General features: G+C 44.8%; 1 protein-coding gene across 5 annotated transcripts; it reads left to right on the top strand.

The window, feature by feature from the left end:
* The first annotated feature begins 2,848 nt into the window (after window positions 1-2,848).
* Window positions 2,849-10,962, top strand: PRSS23 (serine protease 23). Of its 5 annotated transcripts, XM_086882188.1 has the most exons (3): window positions 2,901-2,995; window positions 5,211-5,283; window positions 7,823-10,962. In XM_086882188.1, the coding sequence occupies exon 3, from the start codon at window positions 7,836-7,838 to the stop codon at window positions 8,952-8,954; it is 1,119 nt and encodes a 372-aa protein (XP_086738314.1). In that variant the 5' UTR covers window positions 2,901-2,995; window positions 5,211-5,283; window positions 7,823-7,835; the 3' UTR covers window positions 8,955-10,962. The 5 variants fall into 5 exon arrangements, with proteins under 5 accessions (XP_086738313.1, XP_086738314.1, XP_086738318.1 ...); XM_086882187.1 differs by lacking the exon at window positions 5,211-5,283 and having other exon boundaries at window positions 2,849-2,995; XM_086882192.1 differs by lacking the exons at window positions 2,901-2,995; window positions 5,211-5,283 and adding an exon at window positions 3,150-3,410.
* Window positions 10,963-18,697: the final 7,735 nt, after the last annotated feature.

The raw sequence follows: 18,697 nt of genomic DNA, 5'->3' as shown, positions 1-18,697 counted from the left end.
GGGAGACAGCTGGAGAGCTGCCATTGCAGTGGGGAACTCCAAGGACTTTTCTTCTGCATTGCATCAACAGTGAGCAATGGGGAGACTCATTTGAGCCAACTGTGGGTTGTCATTCTTCCTTCCAGACTCAGTGGCCTCTGAAATCACTTCATTGTCTGCAGCAGAATCTGGCACAGGACCATAATGCCAGGTTACTTCACTTCCCTGCAGAATAAAAGATTTCTTCAACCATGAGAAATTATCTCCTGACAGTGCCATTCATTAGGGCTCCCACCTGTAGACTGTTTCATTTTCAGCTTACTCACAGGGTGCTGAAAAGTCAGCGTGTGTGTTATCACTTGACAATATAGTACAGCTAATACCTCTTCATCCTTATGTATGTTGTCACTGCTCTTTGCCTCAACAATGGCTCACAGTAACATTCAGATCTTGGACTTCACTCTCTTTTTAAAAAAACAAAACTGTGCAGCCCAATTTCACCAGAGCTCTTCTTTCTTAAGAATTATACACATAGGGCAAAAAGAAATCTATATTTGGTAATTTTTTCCTCTTTTGAATTAGAAAGTTAAAACATAAAATTTTGTCTATACACGCTCAATAGAACAGGACAGTAGTTGATTATTTCTAAAGACAGGCCAGACAAACTGTCCTTTCTGAGCTTCTGGTTTAATGTATACACTAAAACTAACAGAAATCACAAGTTTTTATGACAACAAAATGTCTTGTAACTAAATTTTAAACTAAACATTCTTCTCCACTCCTTTTGCCATCAAAGTTTTGCCCAACACTTTATTCAAGGTTTCATTTTCAGGAGGGGGCCTGTAGACACCATGCCTTGTGGTTCTTTTTCATCCATCTGTGCTGTACATAGAGACACACTTCATGGAATCACATCATCATAGGATGGTTTGGGTTGGAAGTGAACTCAAGAGATCTTCTAGCTCCAAACGCCCTGCCACAGGCAAGGGCAATTTCCACTGCTGCTGCTTCAGGCATAGAAGGTTTGCAGTCCTGTATTGCATTGTGGATAGCTCAGGGCATCCCAAACCCCTACAGTTAAGTGAGGTGAGTCCCACTATATACATCTTATCTGTATCTCTGTCGCCCTGTCTGCCGTAAGAACTTCTATCACCATCACATCGTCTAAGATTGTGTCTATTTGAATTCGTGTCTGTAAGACCCTGGAGCATGTAAGGCAAGTGTGACACAAGAGACTGCACATCCATGGGAAGTAAGAACCCACCTGGACTGCTGCTGCAGCCCTGAGACCCACTCTAACCAAACCTCACGTTTTCACCCATGGGCATGGGCCAGCCCTTCCACCCATGCAAATCAGCAGATGTGTACAGGGCAAAGCTTCTGAACTGTGGGACTGCACATCTTGTTGGGATGTGGTTAGACACAGAGTCAGATCAGGAAAGGTTAGTATGGCATTACAGATGGAGCCTGACTTTGCTGCCTGCTGATACTCCAAGGATCTCTGTCACTGTTGCATGGTCATTCCCGCAAGGCCCAAGAGCGGCTGCACTGGTGTCACCAGCCCTTCCCCAAGGCCAGTTGTATTCTCTAGCTGTCTGAGTAGTTACTTTTATTTTTTAAATTTACTATTTGCTTTTTCATTCCTTTGGTAAACTCTTTCTATAGACCCACATGGAGATGGTGCTATGGCCAAGGAAATGCAAATTAGAAAAATCATGTCTGAGGATGTAAGATCCTGTCATATTTTGGCTTGTCACAGATTGTCCACGGGTGAGGCAAAGGTTTTGCTTTGCTCCAGGCTCTCCTCATCCTTTGTAAGGGCAGCAGTGGGTTGAAAAGGTCAGTAGAAGACTGTGAATAAATTGACTACTATGAAATTTGCATTTCCTTTCTGGAAAAATAGGATCAGCTGAGAATTTTGAAAACCTTTTTTTTTTTTTTTTGGTGACTTTTTCTTGTGGAGTTCAAACATTGCAGGATTTTTGCCTTCTTGGCTCTGTTTTCCTCTTTTCTTGCCAGATATCATTATAAGGATTCAAGAAGGATGAGTAATTAAAACGCATGCAAACAATGTGTCGGACAATTAAATTTAAATGTCCGCTTGATGAGGCAACATGGGTGAGTGACTGCAGAGCTCCTGGAGCTGATGCCCTGCGGAGGCAGGAAGGACCCCGGGGGTTCACCCTACTCTCAGGGACCCTCTGGAAAGGGAGCTGGGGACCCGGGCACTGGGGACAAAGAGCCTGTTGCCCTCGGGGCTGTAGAGGTGCCACGGGCGGCTCCCCAAAATCTCTCATCGGGACGGCAGCCCCCGAGCTGCCCGTAGTGCCGGAACACCGCGAATAAAACACAAGGATGGGGAAAGCCCCTTATGTTTTTCCTGGGGAAATAAATGAAGGCAGCAGTAAAAGATCGAAAAGGGGGGGGGGGTGACGGCGCACGGGACGCGCTGGGGCGGCGGCTGCAGGGCAAAGCGGTGCGGCGGGGCCCGCTGGGGGCGGCGGGATCCACCCAGCGGCGGGATCCACCCAGCGGCGGGATCCACCCAGCGGCGGGATCCACCCAGCGGCGGGATCCACCCAGCGGCGGGATCCATCCAGCGGCAGGATCCATCCAGCGGCGGGATCCACCCAGCGGCGGGATCCATCCAGCGGCGGGATCCATCCAGCGGCGGGATCCATCCAGCGGCGGGATCCATCCAGCGGCGGTGGGATCCATCCAGCGGCGGGATCCATCCAGCGGCGGGATCCATCCAGCGGCGGTGGGATCCATCCAGCGGCGGGATCCATCCAGCGGCGGGATCCACCTGCGGGAGGCGCCGCTCCGCCCCGCCCCGCCCCGCCCCGCTCCGAGCGCGCCGCCGAGGGCCGGCGCCCGGCGGGAGGGAAGGAGGGAAGGAGGGAAGGAGGGAAGGAGGGAGGGAGGGGAGGCGCTCCGCGGAGGCGGCGGGAGAGATGGGACCGGCACCGGCCCCGCCACCTGCCTGAGCCGCTCCCGGAGCCGCCGCGGGGAGCCGGTAGGTAGCGGGCCGGGCCGGCCGGGAGGGCGCCGCGGGGTGCGGGTCGTGCCGGGGGACAAAGGGGCGGCGGGAGGACGGCGAGCGCCGGGCTCGCCCTGCGCTGCCCCGGGCAGTGCCTCACCTGCCCCGGGCGCGGCGCCGAGGCCGTGCGGGGCGCCGGGAGCGGCTGTCCCGGCCCGGGGCGAGCGCTCGCTCCGCGCAGGGCTCAATGTTTAACCCCGCTCGCATCCACCGGAGCGCACCGGGAGCCGCCTCCACGGCGGCGCCGGCCACAAAAGGGCGAACGCGGCTGCTCCCCGCCGGTCCCCGCTGCGGGTCCGCCGGTGACCGACTCTGAAAGGACGGCGGGTGAGGGAGCAGCTGGGATAAAATTCGTCTTTGCTGCTTTTTCATCCTTTGGAGGCGTCTGCAGGTACCGCTGCGGTCCTGTGCTTGGATTCACCGCTGAGTACATTAGTATTTTTGGGTGGCCTTTTAAGACGTACGCGACACGAGCTCTTCAGCGAAGCGGCTGCTGGAGCCTGGGAAAGGGTAGTTTTTTGCTTCCTGCCCCGAGTAAGATCCGAGGGGTTGGTAAGGTTCCACCGGGACCCAGCTTGTGCAGCTGCCCCGTCACTCAGGTGGTTTGGAAGCCCTGGGGATGCAGGTCCTCCCTACAGCTTACCCCCTTATTCAGACTGACCCTCGCTGTCCGCCTGTAACGCGCTTTGCCCTTGTACCGTCATAGCGAAGCTGCTTGACGTGCAGGGAAAGAGAAAGAAGGAAAGAAGGAAGGTGAAAGGAGGCAGTCTCCTCTGTGTGTGCACTGACACACGTGCCAAAATAGCTGCTGTGCCCTGTGTGTATGCTCATGGACACATCTGTGGTCTGCCAGAATCAAAGTTAGTTTCAGGTTTTCCAAGGCATCGCTTCCTACAGCCCTCAGTCGAGCAGGTTAGGAAGTGAAACCCTCGCACCAGCCTCAGCATCTCAGGCAGGCTAATAAAGTTGTTAGATTTTAATGGCAGGAAGGCTTCTGTAGTTATTGAAGTGCAGCTCCATTATTTTTGCTGTGTTTTAACAAGTTCTGTGACCAGGAAAAGCAGGAGAGGTATTTTGGCACGGCACTGACAGTGATTCAGTTCTCCTTTATGATTTGGTTTGAGGCAGATTTTTCTCTCTCACTGCCTTGGTTTTCTCCCTTCTTTTTTTTTTTTTTTGGTATGTTAATCATTCTGGCTTTCAGCACTGTGGAAAAACTTTCTTCATTTCAAAATGTAATGGAGACTGGTTCATGGGCTTTCATACTAGATGATCCGTGATTTATTGTTATTTAACCATCTTTTACGAGAACCACCCCTGAAGTAGTGAACTCTTGCAAAAAAATTACTTGCTTGTTAGAAAATTATTCATGTCCATCCTGAACAAGGCAGTTTTCTTTCAGCAGCATCTATCTTGGGGCGTGAATGCCCAGAGCAAGCAGGAAAATGTGTTTTAGCAGCATGGGGAGCCCCGGGGTAGCTGTCACTGTTTCCATGCTCTAAACAATTCTAATGCCATTAGTGAGTGTGATTATGTACAAACCGCTTCTAGGGGGTTCCTAGGCTGGATGTCAGAGCAGGGCTTTGTGCTGAGTCAAAGGGTGGGTTGAGTTTATGACACAGTTTAAATAGAACCAGAAGAGCAGAGCTACAGTAGAGCAGCACATCGTAATTCATTCAGTACCAGTCTGTGATAGCCGTGCAGGGAAGTGCTCACTCCTTACCAGTTTGTTCAGTTTGACAACACCTCTCAGGGTCACCCAGGAGTAAGTAGCTGAGGACAGAGAGCTTTAACCCTGGAGTTTTTTTGCTGCTTTTTGGTTGTGTTTCAAATGGAAAGAGAAAGGAAAAGGAAAGAAGAGCCTTACTGCAAAGTCTCTGTTTAAATATAGACTGTTTTTTCAATTTGTTCATTTTTAAGAGAAAGGATCTACACAGAAAGAGGTACTGTGCACTAATTTGCATCGTGTTATAAATAAGATGTATTTATTCTATTTATTGCTGTCCAGATCTGATTTAGTACCAGTTATATCTCCAGATGGGCTGCAATTGTGAAGACTTCAGTAAATGAACACTCTCTAGCTTCTACAGTCATGTATAAACTCACAGCTGTGTTTTATTGTCAGGTTTAAATAACATTGTGAAGAATAGAAAAGTTCTGTAAGTGATGAAAAGGCTTTTTTATCCCCTAGAGCTGCAATGTGATCACAGCACAGAAGCAGCAGCGGAGGGGAGTGGGAGGCTTGCTCAGAGACGCAAAGTGGAGTAAGTACCGCTTTGCACAGCACAGACTCAAGCACCGTCTTCTGAAGTCTCTTTTTCGGGGACCAGCTGGGGTTTTCTGGGGCCAGCTGGAGTGCGGTCTCCTGTCTTGCTCTCTTCCATCGGGCGGCTGCCCTCTGCTGTCTGGAGCTGCCCTTCCGCACGCTGGCCGTGCTGCGCTGGGGGTGGCGGGGAGATCAGGGAGAGCAGGTTGCAGGGCGAGGTAATCTCCCTTCTCAGCCCAGATGATAATCTCGGAGGAAGCAGAGGAGCTGTCTGGCACACAGTCCCTTCATGGGGTCGCCGTGCTGACAGGCACCAGGGAATCTGGCTGCTTGTGCAAGTAACAGCTGACAAGACACTTCTGGTTTTCCCCTGCCAGCTACAAAAACCAGCCAAAGGCCAGCAGAAGCTCAGTTAGCATGAATGGGTTTTAGCTCCAAGAAGTGGCATGAGTGGTGCAATTTAGAGAGATTCCATCTGTCAAGAAAGCCGAGGGCAAACTGCATAGAAGTACATGCTCTTAATGATGGCATCAGCTACCTGATGCACAGCTTAACTGTAGTTTAGTCTGCTGTCAGCTTCTGACTGTGAAACCTGCAAGCACTGCTGCATGCAGCCCTCACTGACACAAGCAGGACAGCTAGCAGTTGATTTATGCCACTGTATATTGTCTTTGTGGGGATGGAGCGGTATCATTTGTCCCTGTTACTTTATTTTTTTTTCTGGCTCCCTAATCACTGTCCTACAACAATTTATGTGATAATAAAGCAGGTGTTCCCTGTGTCTTCCTTAGAGCAATTTGAAACGCTCTCATTTCATAGCTTGCAAAATGCAGCCACATCCAATATTAAAATTTGCTGTGGAAGGAGTCGGAGGAGCTGGTGGTTTTCCTTGAATACCAAGTATTTTCTGGTTTTGGGACATCCAAAATGATGCAATTCTGATTAATGTTTTTAATTACCTGTATTTGCCAGCATGAGCCATCTGCTAGGTATAGTGCAGCACATTTGGTAGGGACTAACCTAGGAAAAAAGAATGTTCCTTTAAAGATGTCCTGTTTGTTAATCAAAAATTTGCCAACAGAATGTGTGTGCGCTTCTGAAAGAGTCAATACCTGCCTCTGTGGGTTTCAGTAACATCAGTTCTGTTCATCTACATCTGTTTTTTTTGGACTTCAGGTCTTTTGATGTCTTGCATGGGGCAATTAATGTTTTAAGCATTGTGTGCTTTAGTGATAGCCTTCATTCCCAAAGAGGATGGTATCAAAAATCTTAAGAATCTAAGCCCAGTATTTGAGCTGAACACCACTGGACATCAGCAGCCTGTAGCTTTCAAAGTCTTTTTTTGGTGCAGCTTAGGGATGGAGTATTCCTACAAAGAGCTGGAGAGACAGATTTTTCTTTTTTATTCTTAGATAGCTGTGGTCATTTCCTGTGTGATTTGCTTTGGTTTACTCGTTTGAGGCATTTCAGGAATGATCCTGCAGTTGTGATCAGTGTAACCTCAGCAGGGTTTTAAATATGTGTAAGCTCAACATAATTGTGAACTTTGGTTTGAATAATCTTTGTGTGAGGGAGATCCTGCTTGCCTTCTTGCCCAGGGCACAGTGCCTCCTGCAGCGATTCAGCTGTATGGCTAATTTTCAAATAAACTGAAGTTACGCATTTTTTTGACACAGTACTAGTGCACGCTGTTCTCTGCAGTCTCAGGCACTCTGCCTGTGGTTCATAAACACGTTTACAGTCGCGTTTGCCTCCCTGTGCTCAGAGGGGGTTGGTTTGCATTTCTAATTAATTGAGTTTATAAAGCAATAAGCCAGTGTGTTAACTGAAAATTCCCTCAAGAATTGTAATCTTCCTTCATTAGCTGCCTATGTGCAATCATATCACCCTTTCTCGTGTAAGCCTCGGGGAGAGCCAGTGCCACGTGGTGCAGAACCTTTGTCTGGTGGGAGCTGCAATGAGGAATGAGTCTCCTCTGTGGTTCATGTTCTGCAACCCAGTCCCTGTCAGGTCACCTTCTTTGTCCCTCCCTGCCTGTCCCTACCGTCAGCCTGATGTCTCTGGCTGAGACAGCAAAAGGGCTGAAGAGATTTAAAGGACATCTTTCAGCAAAGTTGGAAAGTAGGGGAGAGCTTTCAGAGAGTCTTCTAATCTACCTGAAGACAGACACATTTATTCTTTGCAGGAGCTCTGTTTTGCTGGACGAATGGATTTAAAGAGAATCTGAATTTTCTTTGAACTGTGTGAAGACAGGTACTATTAGCTTCCCACTGATGTCACTGGGAGTTGCTGGCTCAGCACACCTAAGGGTTAAATGTACTGTATTTCAGTGTTAACCTGGGAGTCTTGTTTCAAGACTCAGGCTAAGGCATTAGTTTGACGCTGAGAAATCTGAGCTACTTAATGTAAGTTAACTCCATTCAAATTGCTTGACCCTTATTAGATTTATACTGGGTTAGCAAGCCACTACTTAGCAAGGTAGGATAATCTTGCAATGAGTTTGGGTGAATAACTGTATTTGCTTTTGCTTTCCACAGACCAACATTCAGAATGGCAGCCTTGTCCACTTTAATCCTCCTTTTGTGTGCTGCTAAAGATGTGATGCCTTCCAGTCCTCACTGGAAGCCAACTTGGCCGTCTTACAGAGTTCCCGTTATCCTGCCGCAGTCTACCCTGAACTTGGACAAACCACAGTTTGATGCTGAAGCCAGACTGGAAGTGGTATCTCCATGTGGCCCAGCATGCCACAAAAGTTCTCCGCTGCCAACTTACGAAGAAGTGAAGAACTACCTGTCCTACGAAACCTTGTACGCCAATGGCAGCCTCACCGAAACGGAAGTGGGCATATATATTCTGAGCAACGGTGGTGATGGGTCTCGAGGCAGATCTCGAACTAAGAGGCAGATCTATGGCTATGACAGCAGGTTTAGCATTTTTGGGAAAGACTTCTTGTTGAATTACCCATTCTCCACATCGGTGAAGCTCTCTACAGGTTGCACAGGGACGCTGGTGGCTGAAAAGCACGTTCTTACTGCCGCTCATTGTATCCATGACGGGAAGAGTTACGTCAAAGGAGCTCAGAAACTGCGGGTGGGGTTCCTAAAGCCCAAACAGAAAGACGGCAGCAAAGGGTCCAATAGCACCAACTCGGCAATGCCTGAGAAAATGAAATTCCAGTGGATCCGAGTGAAACGGACGCATGTCCCCAAAGGATGGATCAAAGGCAATGCCAATGACATTGGCATGGATTATGACTATGCCCTGCTGGAGCTGAAGAAGCCACACAAAAGAAAGTTTATGAAGATAGGTGTGAGCCCACCAGCAAGGCACTTACCTGGAGGGAGGATTCACTTCTCTGGCTACGACAATGACCGTCCGGGAAACCTGGTTTACCGTTTCTGTGATGTCAAAGATGAAACGTACGACCTGTTGTACCAGCAGTGCGATGCCCAGCCGGGTGCGAGTGGATCTGGGGTATATGTGAGGATGTGGAAGAGGCAGAATCACAAATGGGAGCGTAAAATTATTGGTATATTTTCAGGCCATCAGTGGGTGGACATGAATGGCACCCCGCAGGATTTCAATGTAGCTGTTCGCATTACACCCCTCAAATACGCACAGATCTGTTACTGGATCAAAGGCAACTACCTTGACTGCAGGGAAGGATAAAGACAAACTCCTTGAAAGCACTTAATGACTGGTTTTAGTTACTCATCTGAGGAAAGGCTAGACTTGTGCTGCAAATGCATGTGATCATGTAACATCGAGAGGTGATATGTAGCTTTTCAAGCCTTGTTCTTAGGACGGGGACTGTGTGGTGCTATCATTACAGCCTGAAACTGGGGAGAGAGGAACGTCTGCTGGGTGGGGAAGGAGCAGGTGGACTTGCTGAATTTGCAGCTGAGCAACTGAAGATTAATTAGGGGCGGATCAGTAAACAGTATGAAAACAGAACCGTCTCCAAAGAATCTTGTAAAAGGGACGCTGTTGACTATCTCATGCCTGCAATGTTTGTTTTAATAAATCCTAGGATTAGTAGAAATGCTTTGATCTGAACTTTTAAAAGAAAATATTTCTATGCTGTTGGGGGCTGAAGAGGGGCATTTAATGGTGTTTGCAACCCAAACATTACAGCTTTGCGTTCCTGCATGAGAAAAGGGAGTGTGAAAAGGGCAAGGCATGCGCTGTGGGAGATGAATGCCACACAAATAGCGTGAAGGGTAAATAACCACATAACACTTCTAACTTCCTTTCAGCCTGAGTGATTTGAGACTTTATTAGTAACAGTTAAGAAAAATGCTTTTTGAGCAAACAGACCTTGATATTGCAAGGATTTGACTGTGAAGATGTTGTTGGTCATATGATCTGTGCCATTACATCCTGCTTTGGGAGGCACAAATCGCTCATGGGATTAAATCTTTATAGGAGCTGGGACCTATGAAGGAGCAGGATCCCTATGAATATACTAGAAACTGTGTGGGGAAAGGGGCTTTTGGGTTCATGACCTGCTTAGGTCTTTTAAGGAAAATCTCATGTCAGCAACTCAGATTTTCAGGGGGGAAGGCTGTCTTCAGTCTTGCTGTCTAGCTGAATAGCTGCCTGCAGAGCAGGATAAGGGTTCTACCAAGTTCTCCCCGTATCTGTTGAAGATCCTAGCTGTTTTACCTAATAATACACCTTATAGAGGGACCCTAGACTTATAAGTGTCTCTCAGCCATATCCCTTTGACAGTGTAATTTGGGCATCTTGACTAATGTTTCTTGTGTTTTTGGAATAGGAATCCTCCTCCCCACCTAGGTATTGAGTTACAAATAATTCTTGGAAAATGCACAGTTCAGGATTTCTGCAGCTGGAATAGAACCACTGTATAGGATGCGGCCTGAGTTTGCTGTGAAGTGATCCTCTGCTGTCTCTTACAGAAAAGAGTGATATTTTTACTATAGAATAATTAGAGTTGGAAACAAGAATTGCCTTTTTGAGGTAAAAACCGTTCAGCCGAATACTGTAGCTCAGTGAACAGCATTTGGAAGTCAACATGATCTCTACAAACAGCCTTTCTTAGATGGATTGTGCCACAGTATTTCAGTAACATGGCTGAGGACATGCTGCTGTGCCAAGATTACTTTTTAAGCGTGAGGATAGACACCAGCTGGTTTCTCTTCCATCCATCACTCACTGACTCCTGAAGCTTCCCCAGTTGCCCATGGTGCTTGGTGTTGTGGGGCAAATGCAAGTCCCTGTTGAGAAATATCAAAGCTGGGAAGGAGTGAATCCAAGCAGAGCTTCCCTGTGCTATACCAGTACAAGGAAAATGTTAATTCAGCTAAGCCTTTTTTACACTCTACTAATTACTACGGCATTTGTAAACATATGCCTGATGGTGCTTTATCTTTGTGGTGGCTTTGGCTCTAGTTCTGACAAACATTTTTGCTGGAGCTGCCTATGATTATTATTTTTATAGAAGCAGTGTACAAAAATGTGGACTCTCATGTGGGTTTTTGGTGCACTCAGATACAAGCAGTTACTAATGCTTTGAAATACGAATAATCACCGTATGTATCTGATGGTCTTTTTCTGACTTTTTATTTTAATTTCCTTTACTCTATGGCTGTTATCTGGAGCACTTTTGTTTGAATGTATCACAGTGAATAAAGAAAAGTTATGGAATTTCAATGCAGACATTCTTGTATTTGTGCTGTATTGAGTTGCACTTTCAATATCCTTTCAGCTACTTCTTTGTAAAGACATTCAGATACAGATTTATTAAAATCCTTGGTGCTGTTTATTTTCCTTCATTTTTCTTCTGCTCCCACCTGTTGGAAGTTCTTGTTTTGATGTATTGTTTTATGTTTTTTCGGTAGGCTTAATTACTTTATAAATTTGGATGCTAATAATCAATCTTAGCTTTTGTATGACTCTTGCAGTTCCAAAAAGCAGTCAGGAGCTCTGATTAGTTAGAGCTGAAAATAACCTATTAGACTGAAAAGCCACATTGTTTTTATGAACTTCAGGGTAAATAAACTATGGAGGAATGTGAATCAGTCAGTATAAGGTCATAATTGAGGTCAGTCTATCTTCTTTTTCTTTGAGTTGATGCAGTATTAAAAAAAAAGTTCCTTTGAGGCCAACAGTGAGACTCACAGTTTTTAGAGAAACACTGGATGCAGAAAGTTTTTCATTTTGAAATTGCTGCCCGTACAACTTTCCTGACCTTTAATAGTGCACACTACGTCATGTGAGCTTGAGAACATCAGTCCTGATTTATTGGACATATTTCCCATCCACTGATCCTGTGTTCTCAACTGCTTTCTCAGATTGTCAGATAAGAACTTTTCACAGGATGCAGAACCATTTGGGCTGGAAAAGATCTTTGGGCTCTTCAAGGCCAGCTGTAAACCTAACACTGCCAGGTCCACCACTAAGCCATGTCCCAAAGTGCCACATTTATATGTCTTTTAAAAATCTCAAGGGGTGGTGACTCCGCCACTTCCCTGGACAGCCAGTTCTGATGCTTGACAACACTTTTGGTGGAGAAAGTTTTCCTGATATTCAGTCTAAACCTCTGCTGGCACAACTGGAGGCCATTTCCTCTAGAGTAATGTGAGCAAAGTGGGGGTTTTTTGGTTTGGTTTTTTTTGGGTTTTTTTGGGTTTTTTTTTTGTTTTGTTTTTTTAAATTTTTTTATTTTTTTTCTAAGAATGTATGCAGAAAGTTCAGTGTAATCAGGAGTGAGAGAGTCTCTTCCCACTGCACACCCTGTGCAAACATTCCAGTTTTGGAAAGAAAAGGAAATCTCAGATAACATGGGCTGAAGTTCAGCACTGTTTCACTTGTGCCCACCAGAATCAGTGGTAATTTTGCCAGTGTAATTATGTGCAGCAAGGTTGGGCGTGCTAGACAGGTTTGAAAATTGCATCCTGAGGATATTTGCTTTGATGCTGCAAATAGGCTCTTCTAAAAGCAGAACTTTAAAATGTGGGGATAGCCATGCAGCCAAAATAAGGCTCAAGAAAACACAAGTAATTAATTATATACAGGCATGGCACTTGAAATTTCATTGTCCAGCCAATGACTGCCTATAACCTGCAGAACTGAATGAAGTGCCTCATTATTCTTGTATATATGAAGGCAAGACAGTAGATTGGTATAGAGGTACTGTTTTGTCTGTGATTGAAAGGGATTAAAGGCTGCTTCTGCATCTGTAAGAGACTGACATATGAAAAATTTTACTTCATTTGCTATAAATCCCTCAAGAGAACAGTGCTGGAGATGGAAAGTGGGGTCTCGAGAAAACACAGACTCTGCTGAGCTGTTCCCCAGCACACACTGAACTTAGCCTACTGGAGACTGCAGAATATCATCAAGTTTCCTTCTCAGAGAAAAAGTGTTTTCCTTGCATCTGTAATTGTTTTGCAACTGAATTCCCAGGCCTGCCTGTTTAGAGGGCAGCCCTCGTCTTAAAGTTGCAGGCTGAACCCCAAGCAAGTATAATACATGCTTGAAATTCTTTTCCGTGTTTCCACTTAATCTGCCATTTGTTAGCAGGTTTTGGTAGTGTGCCAACGCAATATGCACAGGCCTTGGGAAGAGAAGCTTTCAATGAGTGCATGAAGTGTGCTGGCTGGGTAAAAAATTTGCTTTTCTGAAATAAAAAGGAGGCGTGGATGGAGAAGAGCAGCAGAGAGTGAAAGGGCAGTATGATTTGTATCACAGGAGAGGGATTCCTAGAGGATCAGTTTTGTGGATGTGCATGTGTGTAGGGTTTTTATAAATAATGTTGTTGGTTTCCATTCCTACTTCTACTAGGTGGACAAGAAAATCTTAGGAGCTGAAGTAAATTGAGTCTCTTCAAATGAGCACATTAATGCCAGCCCTGCAGCCAGCGCAGCACAGATGAGAAATTTAGGCTGTGACTTGTCTACACAAGAGAAGAGTGACAGTGACATAAGCATTAGGAACCTGATCTCCTCCCAAAAGATGTTTTTTCCTGTCTTACATGGTGACTATTAGGTGGCACATGCTTTGTGCCTGCTGGCAAAGGTAGTGTGGGCTTTTATAGGTAAATGATTATACAAGGGAAGAGAAATAGCTTAACATGCTCCAGACACTATTATCAACACTGATTATTCCCAGGATAAAATTATCAGTGAAGCTTTGGGTGTGGATTGATTTTTAACTAAATGGGCATAGGTTGAGCCATGAAGCAGTTATACTATGCCATGAAGGGTTATACTATTCTTTTTTTATCTAAAGATCTCTAGTAGTAACTAAGTGTTGTGGCTCAAGGAAGGAATAGTGAATGTTCCTCTGCAAACTTTTTATGGACAATGTTTTGTTTTGTTTGTTTTTTTTTTACAATAAATTCCATTTAAAGATTTGTGCATAAGCAGAGATCTGCAAGAAGTTAAACACTTCCATTCACCAAGCAAATAATCACAAAATAAAATAGTCCACTTAAATAGCACATGTAATATGTAATATCTGAGACATTTTTAATGACATTTGCTTGTTTGCAGTCATTTCAATTTTGGAAATCGCCATTTATGCTGGTTTGGTGAGGAGAGAGTATTTTTCTAGCAAGTCTGACCAACTTGAATGCAAAAAGTATGTACAAGAAATACTGATTTGTGATAAGAGTATGAAGATTGTTAATTCATATGGAGTGACAGCAGTAATAAGGTACAACAGGTTTTTTTTAACTTATCCTGAACAACTTCCTTTAACAGCTTTATGCCACACTATCACAGATCTGGTGATTTTCCACAGGTTGCCTACATGAAGAAGTTAATGATGATTTAGGTGCTGGTTGATGTAAAGCTGAACATGAGCCAGCAGTGCCCTGGCAGCCAACAGGGCCAAGTGTGTCCTGGGGGACATCAGGCACAGCATGGCCAGCTGGGCAAGGGAGAGATTGTCCTGCTCTCCTCTGAGCTGGGGCAGCCTCACCTTGGATATTCTGTGCAGTTTTTGGGTGCCACAATAGAAGAAAGACATTAAACTATTAGAGAGTGTCCAAAGGAGGGCCACAAAGATATTGAAGGACCTTGAGGAGAAGCTGCATGATGAGTGGCTGGGGTCACTTGGTCTGTTCAGCCTGGAGGAGACTGAGGGAAGACCTCATGGCAGTCTGCAATTTCCTCATGAGGGGAAGAGGAGGTACAGGCACTGATCTCTTCTCTCTGGTGACCAGTGGCAGGAGCCAAGGGAATGGCCTGAACCTGTGCCAGGGGAGGTTTGGGCTGGACATTAGGAAAAGGTTCTTCACCCAGAGGGTGTTTGGGCACTGGAACAGGCTCCCCAGGGAAGTGGTCACAGCACCAAGCCTGACAGAATTTAAGATGAATTTGGACAATGCTCTTGGGCACATGGTGTGACTACCCAACAGCTTGGCTGCTTCGACTTTTCTGAGACAGAAAGGTCACACTTGCTTCAGTCTTGGCCAAAAATTTCTACCTGCGTCAAAGAATACTTTCTAATAAAAACTCTTTTGAAATCAGGATGCTTTAAGAAAGTCCCTTCTATTAACAGAAGTTCATAGAAACCGAACCTATTTTCCTAATGAATTTTCAATCATGTCCTGCTTTAGGTAATGTTTCCTGCTGTGTTCTGGTCCACATGGGAATGAGGATGCTTGGAAGATGGTATTTTGTCTCATCAACAGCATTAAACAAAATTCTCCTGTCCAAAAGTCGTGTTTTTCCTGGATTAATTGCAGGTTTTTGGGTTTTTTTTACTCTGAATGGAGCATACAGGGGCTGGTTTCATTGTTGGTGGGGCAAGGAGGACATGAGAAGATCACCACTGCAGCAAAGGGTCAGCCAGCCGTGGGACTGGAGCCCACAGAAACAGGTGGAGTCACAGGGGTTTTCTGGCCTCTGCCATCTCACAAAAGCTGCACTGAGCAGAGAAGCGTGGGGTGGAAGAAAATGTCACTCTGGGCTTCATCCCGACCCACCGAGTCAGCTATTGTGCTGGGTGGGAGCGGGATTCGTGCGCAAAGGGATCTGCCACATGGCTTAAATGTCACCAGTCGTGTGGGAGCACTTCTCCCCAGCCAGCACTTCTGAGGGATCATTGTGGGAAATGAAAGGGCAGGAAAGACTTTTCCAGAAAGTGTGGGTGGCAGAAAAGCAACCCTTCATGCTGGGAACACATCAGATGTGTGAAAAACTGAAATGTCTTTTCCCTGCAGTAAAGAGCTAGGCTGAGTGATCTTTGCAGGTGGAAGGAGGGCAGCTTTGCTCAGCAGGACCCCTCCCCATGCCCAGAGATGTCTCTGGCAATAGCTGAACAGGAGAGGGATTGCCACACTCTCACCTTTATGGATGAACTACTCAATACCTGCCATCTGCCTCCAGTGGGGAGTAATTATTTAACAGGAAGAACAATAAAAATTGAGACAATAACACCATACCAATTAAATAACTTTACAAGCAGGTACCCAGAAAAACTTATTTTTCTAAGTACCTGTGGCCACTGCTGTTGTTGCCAGCACTAAACCTTAACTGCATGGGCTGGACTCAAAACTTGTGGGTACTGTGGAGACATCCACTTTAGAAATTCCCATTTCCCAGGCTTCACCATAAAAACAGACTTTCTGTCTCCTAGTTTCCACCAGACCTCACTCAGGAAACACAATCCCCTTTTAAGTACATGATCTTAAGCTTTGTCTAATGAAATGTCTTTAGGGTATTTCTCAGTAATCAGCTCCCTGAGTTCTTCCTGTGAGACATTCTGCTGCTCTTCCCAGCTTTGTGTCATCAGCAAATTTCATTAATGTGCTCCTTCTTCTTGTGCAAGTGTTGCTGGTGAATATATTTAGTTCAGACTGCCTAAGAGTGATGCTTGAGAAGCTGTGCTTGTAACCTCTCTCTACCCTGATACTTCCCCTTTCAGCACCTTTTGTCACTGCTTCAGCCAGAATTTTTTGTTAATGATTCCCTATATGGCACCATTTTAATTGCTTTGCTGAAATCTAGTTAGATGAGGTCCACCAAAACCAATTATTATAAATTAAATTATTGCTTGAACAATGCTAAGAGTCTGCAATAAATTATGTGCAATATAAGTGGCCTATTTCATCATGCTCACTTTAATGTTCATGAGAAAGAAATCACAGGAACTAAGATTTCAGTTTTGGGGCATAGATTTAGTGTAATGCTATCAAAACAACTGGAGGTCATATGGGACAAAATTTCAAAATTATCTAGGTTTCAAGCATATGAAAAAGTTGTACACATTCATTTTTCTTAAACTCTAATCCAGAACATGAACATTATTGGTCCTCTTTCTTCATAGAGCTGATAGTTTAAAAAACCACACATACTGCCTAAGGACACAAAAGGGATTTTTTTTTTATTCCATTGATGCCTTATTTGCATTGTTACTAATCTGAGCAGATGCAAGATCTTTAGCATCATCATGATGATAAAACAGCTCATTCTTTTGATGTCAGATAAAACACAATTTTCATGTGATTACAGAGCCAAGCATCATAAAATCTGTTGTCGTGATATCTTCCACTACAGTTGAAAGGGCTGTGAGACATCTGGAAATGGAAGAATCCTTTTCTTTGCTTCCATAAAAAAAAAAAAAAAGTGTTGCCTTCTTTTTCTTCTCAGTTTTGATTCTTGCAATCTGGAAAGATTACAGAAACAGACTGTGAAGTCAGTTTATAGAAGGCTTTAGTAGAAATCCTCAGTTTGGGGTACGAAAAGTTTTGTTTATTTGAGTGGAAGAGCTGAATCAGGAATCAAAGTTAGGATTATGTTAGGCACTGTGTTACACAATCCCTTACTGTTTCAGAGCTGCTGCTGAGGAGAGGGTCATGGTTCCCTGCATCACCACCTTGCCTCTGCCGCAGCCTCAGAGGGTTCTCCAGCACACAGGAATAACCCAGTATGAGCCAGAGGCTGCCAGGACTCCTGTTTACCCCACCACAGGGCCGTGGGAGCAGCCTGGGTAGGCCTGGCTTCTTGGCACTGAGCTGGGATTTGTGTTTTCCACACTATAAGTGCAACAGCCACAGTCATGTACCCATCTGAAAAAATCCTTTTTAGGTTTGCCTAAGGTACTTCCATGACAAATATTTGGTCTGGGATTTGCTTTGTTCATGTCTGTGTTTAGCTGCTCCTAAATTCCCATAATAATGCTTTTTCTTGAGATACAGTAAGAATTTAAGTTTAGAACTTATTGTGTAGGGAGACTTGTTATGTTGGTATCAAGCACTGGTACCTTCACTTAGACACTTGCATTCAAGTGCATTATTTTTTCCAGGAATCCTGTTGCTGAGGGACCAGCCACAGGAAACCATATGCCCAGCAACACACACTTACTTCTGCAAAGGATCTGTAATTTGAAGGTGAAATGGGAGCAGGCTGAAGGATTTAATGGATAATTTCACACAAACTCTCTGAATTAATATGTATGGTGGCTTCAGGTCTCACAACCTTTCTCAGGAGACCAGGTACCATTGCTACTCTAGTTTTTAATAAACATGGAATTCAAAGTCTGCAAATTCTGAGTTCTGCACAAATTTTTTGCCACTTAGTGCAAGATATGTGCCTGTTAAGTATTCTTACCAAGGCAGAACATGGTATATTACAAGGCATGTCAAAGAGAAAGCATGGCTTGCTTTGATCTTGGGGGTTCTTGCATGACTTGCCACTGAAGGTTTACATTTGCTTTTCATATCCTATATGCAGTTTGTTTGGCTTTCAGTAAAAATGACAGGCAGAATTAATAACAGGTCTAATATCTCATCAGGAGATGCATTCCAAAAATTTCTATCTACACAGTGAGTGTTTGAAAGCCTATATGGGATCTTTGTCAATAAAATTCTTCTGCTTCACTCAGAGAGGAACTTTTCATTAATCTGGGAAAATGCTTTATTCATTACAAAGCCTTACTTTCATGAATCCAGAAAGATATTGAAGGTAACTGGTATTTCTGAAGAATAAGCCTTTTACACTACTACAGCCCCAGCTTGCCTTTTGTTTCTTAAAAAAATATTAAAAATATATTCTTTGTGGCAAAGGATGAAGCTATGTTATAATGCTCTGGGACACACTGGAGAAAGCACATGGGAGTGTTTAATTAAGATTTATCATTGTATGTGAACCTTGACTTAAAGCTGCATGGGCCAAGAGAACACTCACATTTCTGAACTTTGGAAAAGTTCAGAGATTGCAAACTTGGGCTGTTCTACAGGGATCTATCTGGTACCCACACTGTCAGCAGTACACATGAGCACTGTTTTATACATACACAGACACTCCATCACTTGAGCAGAAACTGCATCACTAGATGCTTGGGAATTTTGAGGAGGGTCCAGCTATGTGACCAGGGACAGGAGTTATCTTTGTCCTTATACTTCTCAGACACTTCCTGACAACAAAGGAATGGTAAAACTG

This window comes from Cyanistes caeruleus, chromosome 3 (genome assembly GCF_971803275.1).
Source record: "Cyanistes caeruleus chromosome 3, bCyaCae1.hap1.1, whole genome shotgun sequence".
Taxonomy (NCBI): Eukaryota; Metazoa; Chordata; class Aves; order Passeriformes; family Paridae; genus Cyanistes; species Cyanistes caeruleus.
Note: the sequence above shows the minus strand (reverse complement) of the source record. Positions and strands in the feature narration are given on the sequence as shown.

What these genes read in the sequence shown, in the direction of transcription:
- PRSS23 (XM_086882187.1), top strand. Translation starts at nt 7,836, where the DNA reads ATGGCAGCCTTGTCCACTTTAATCCTCCTTTTGTGTGCTGCTAAAGAT.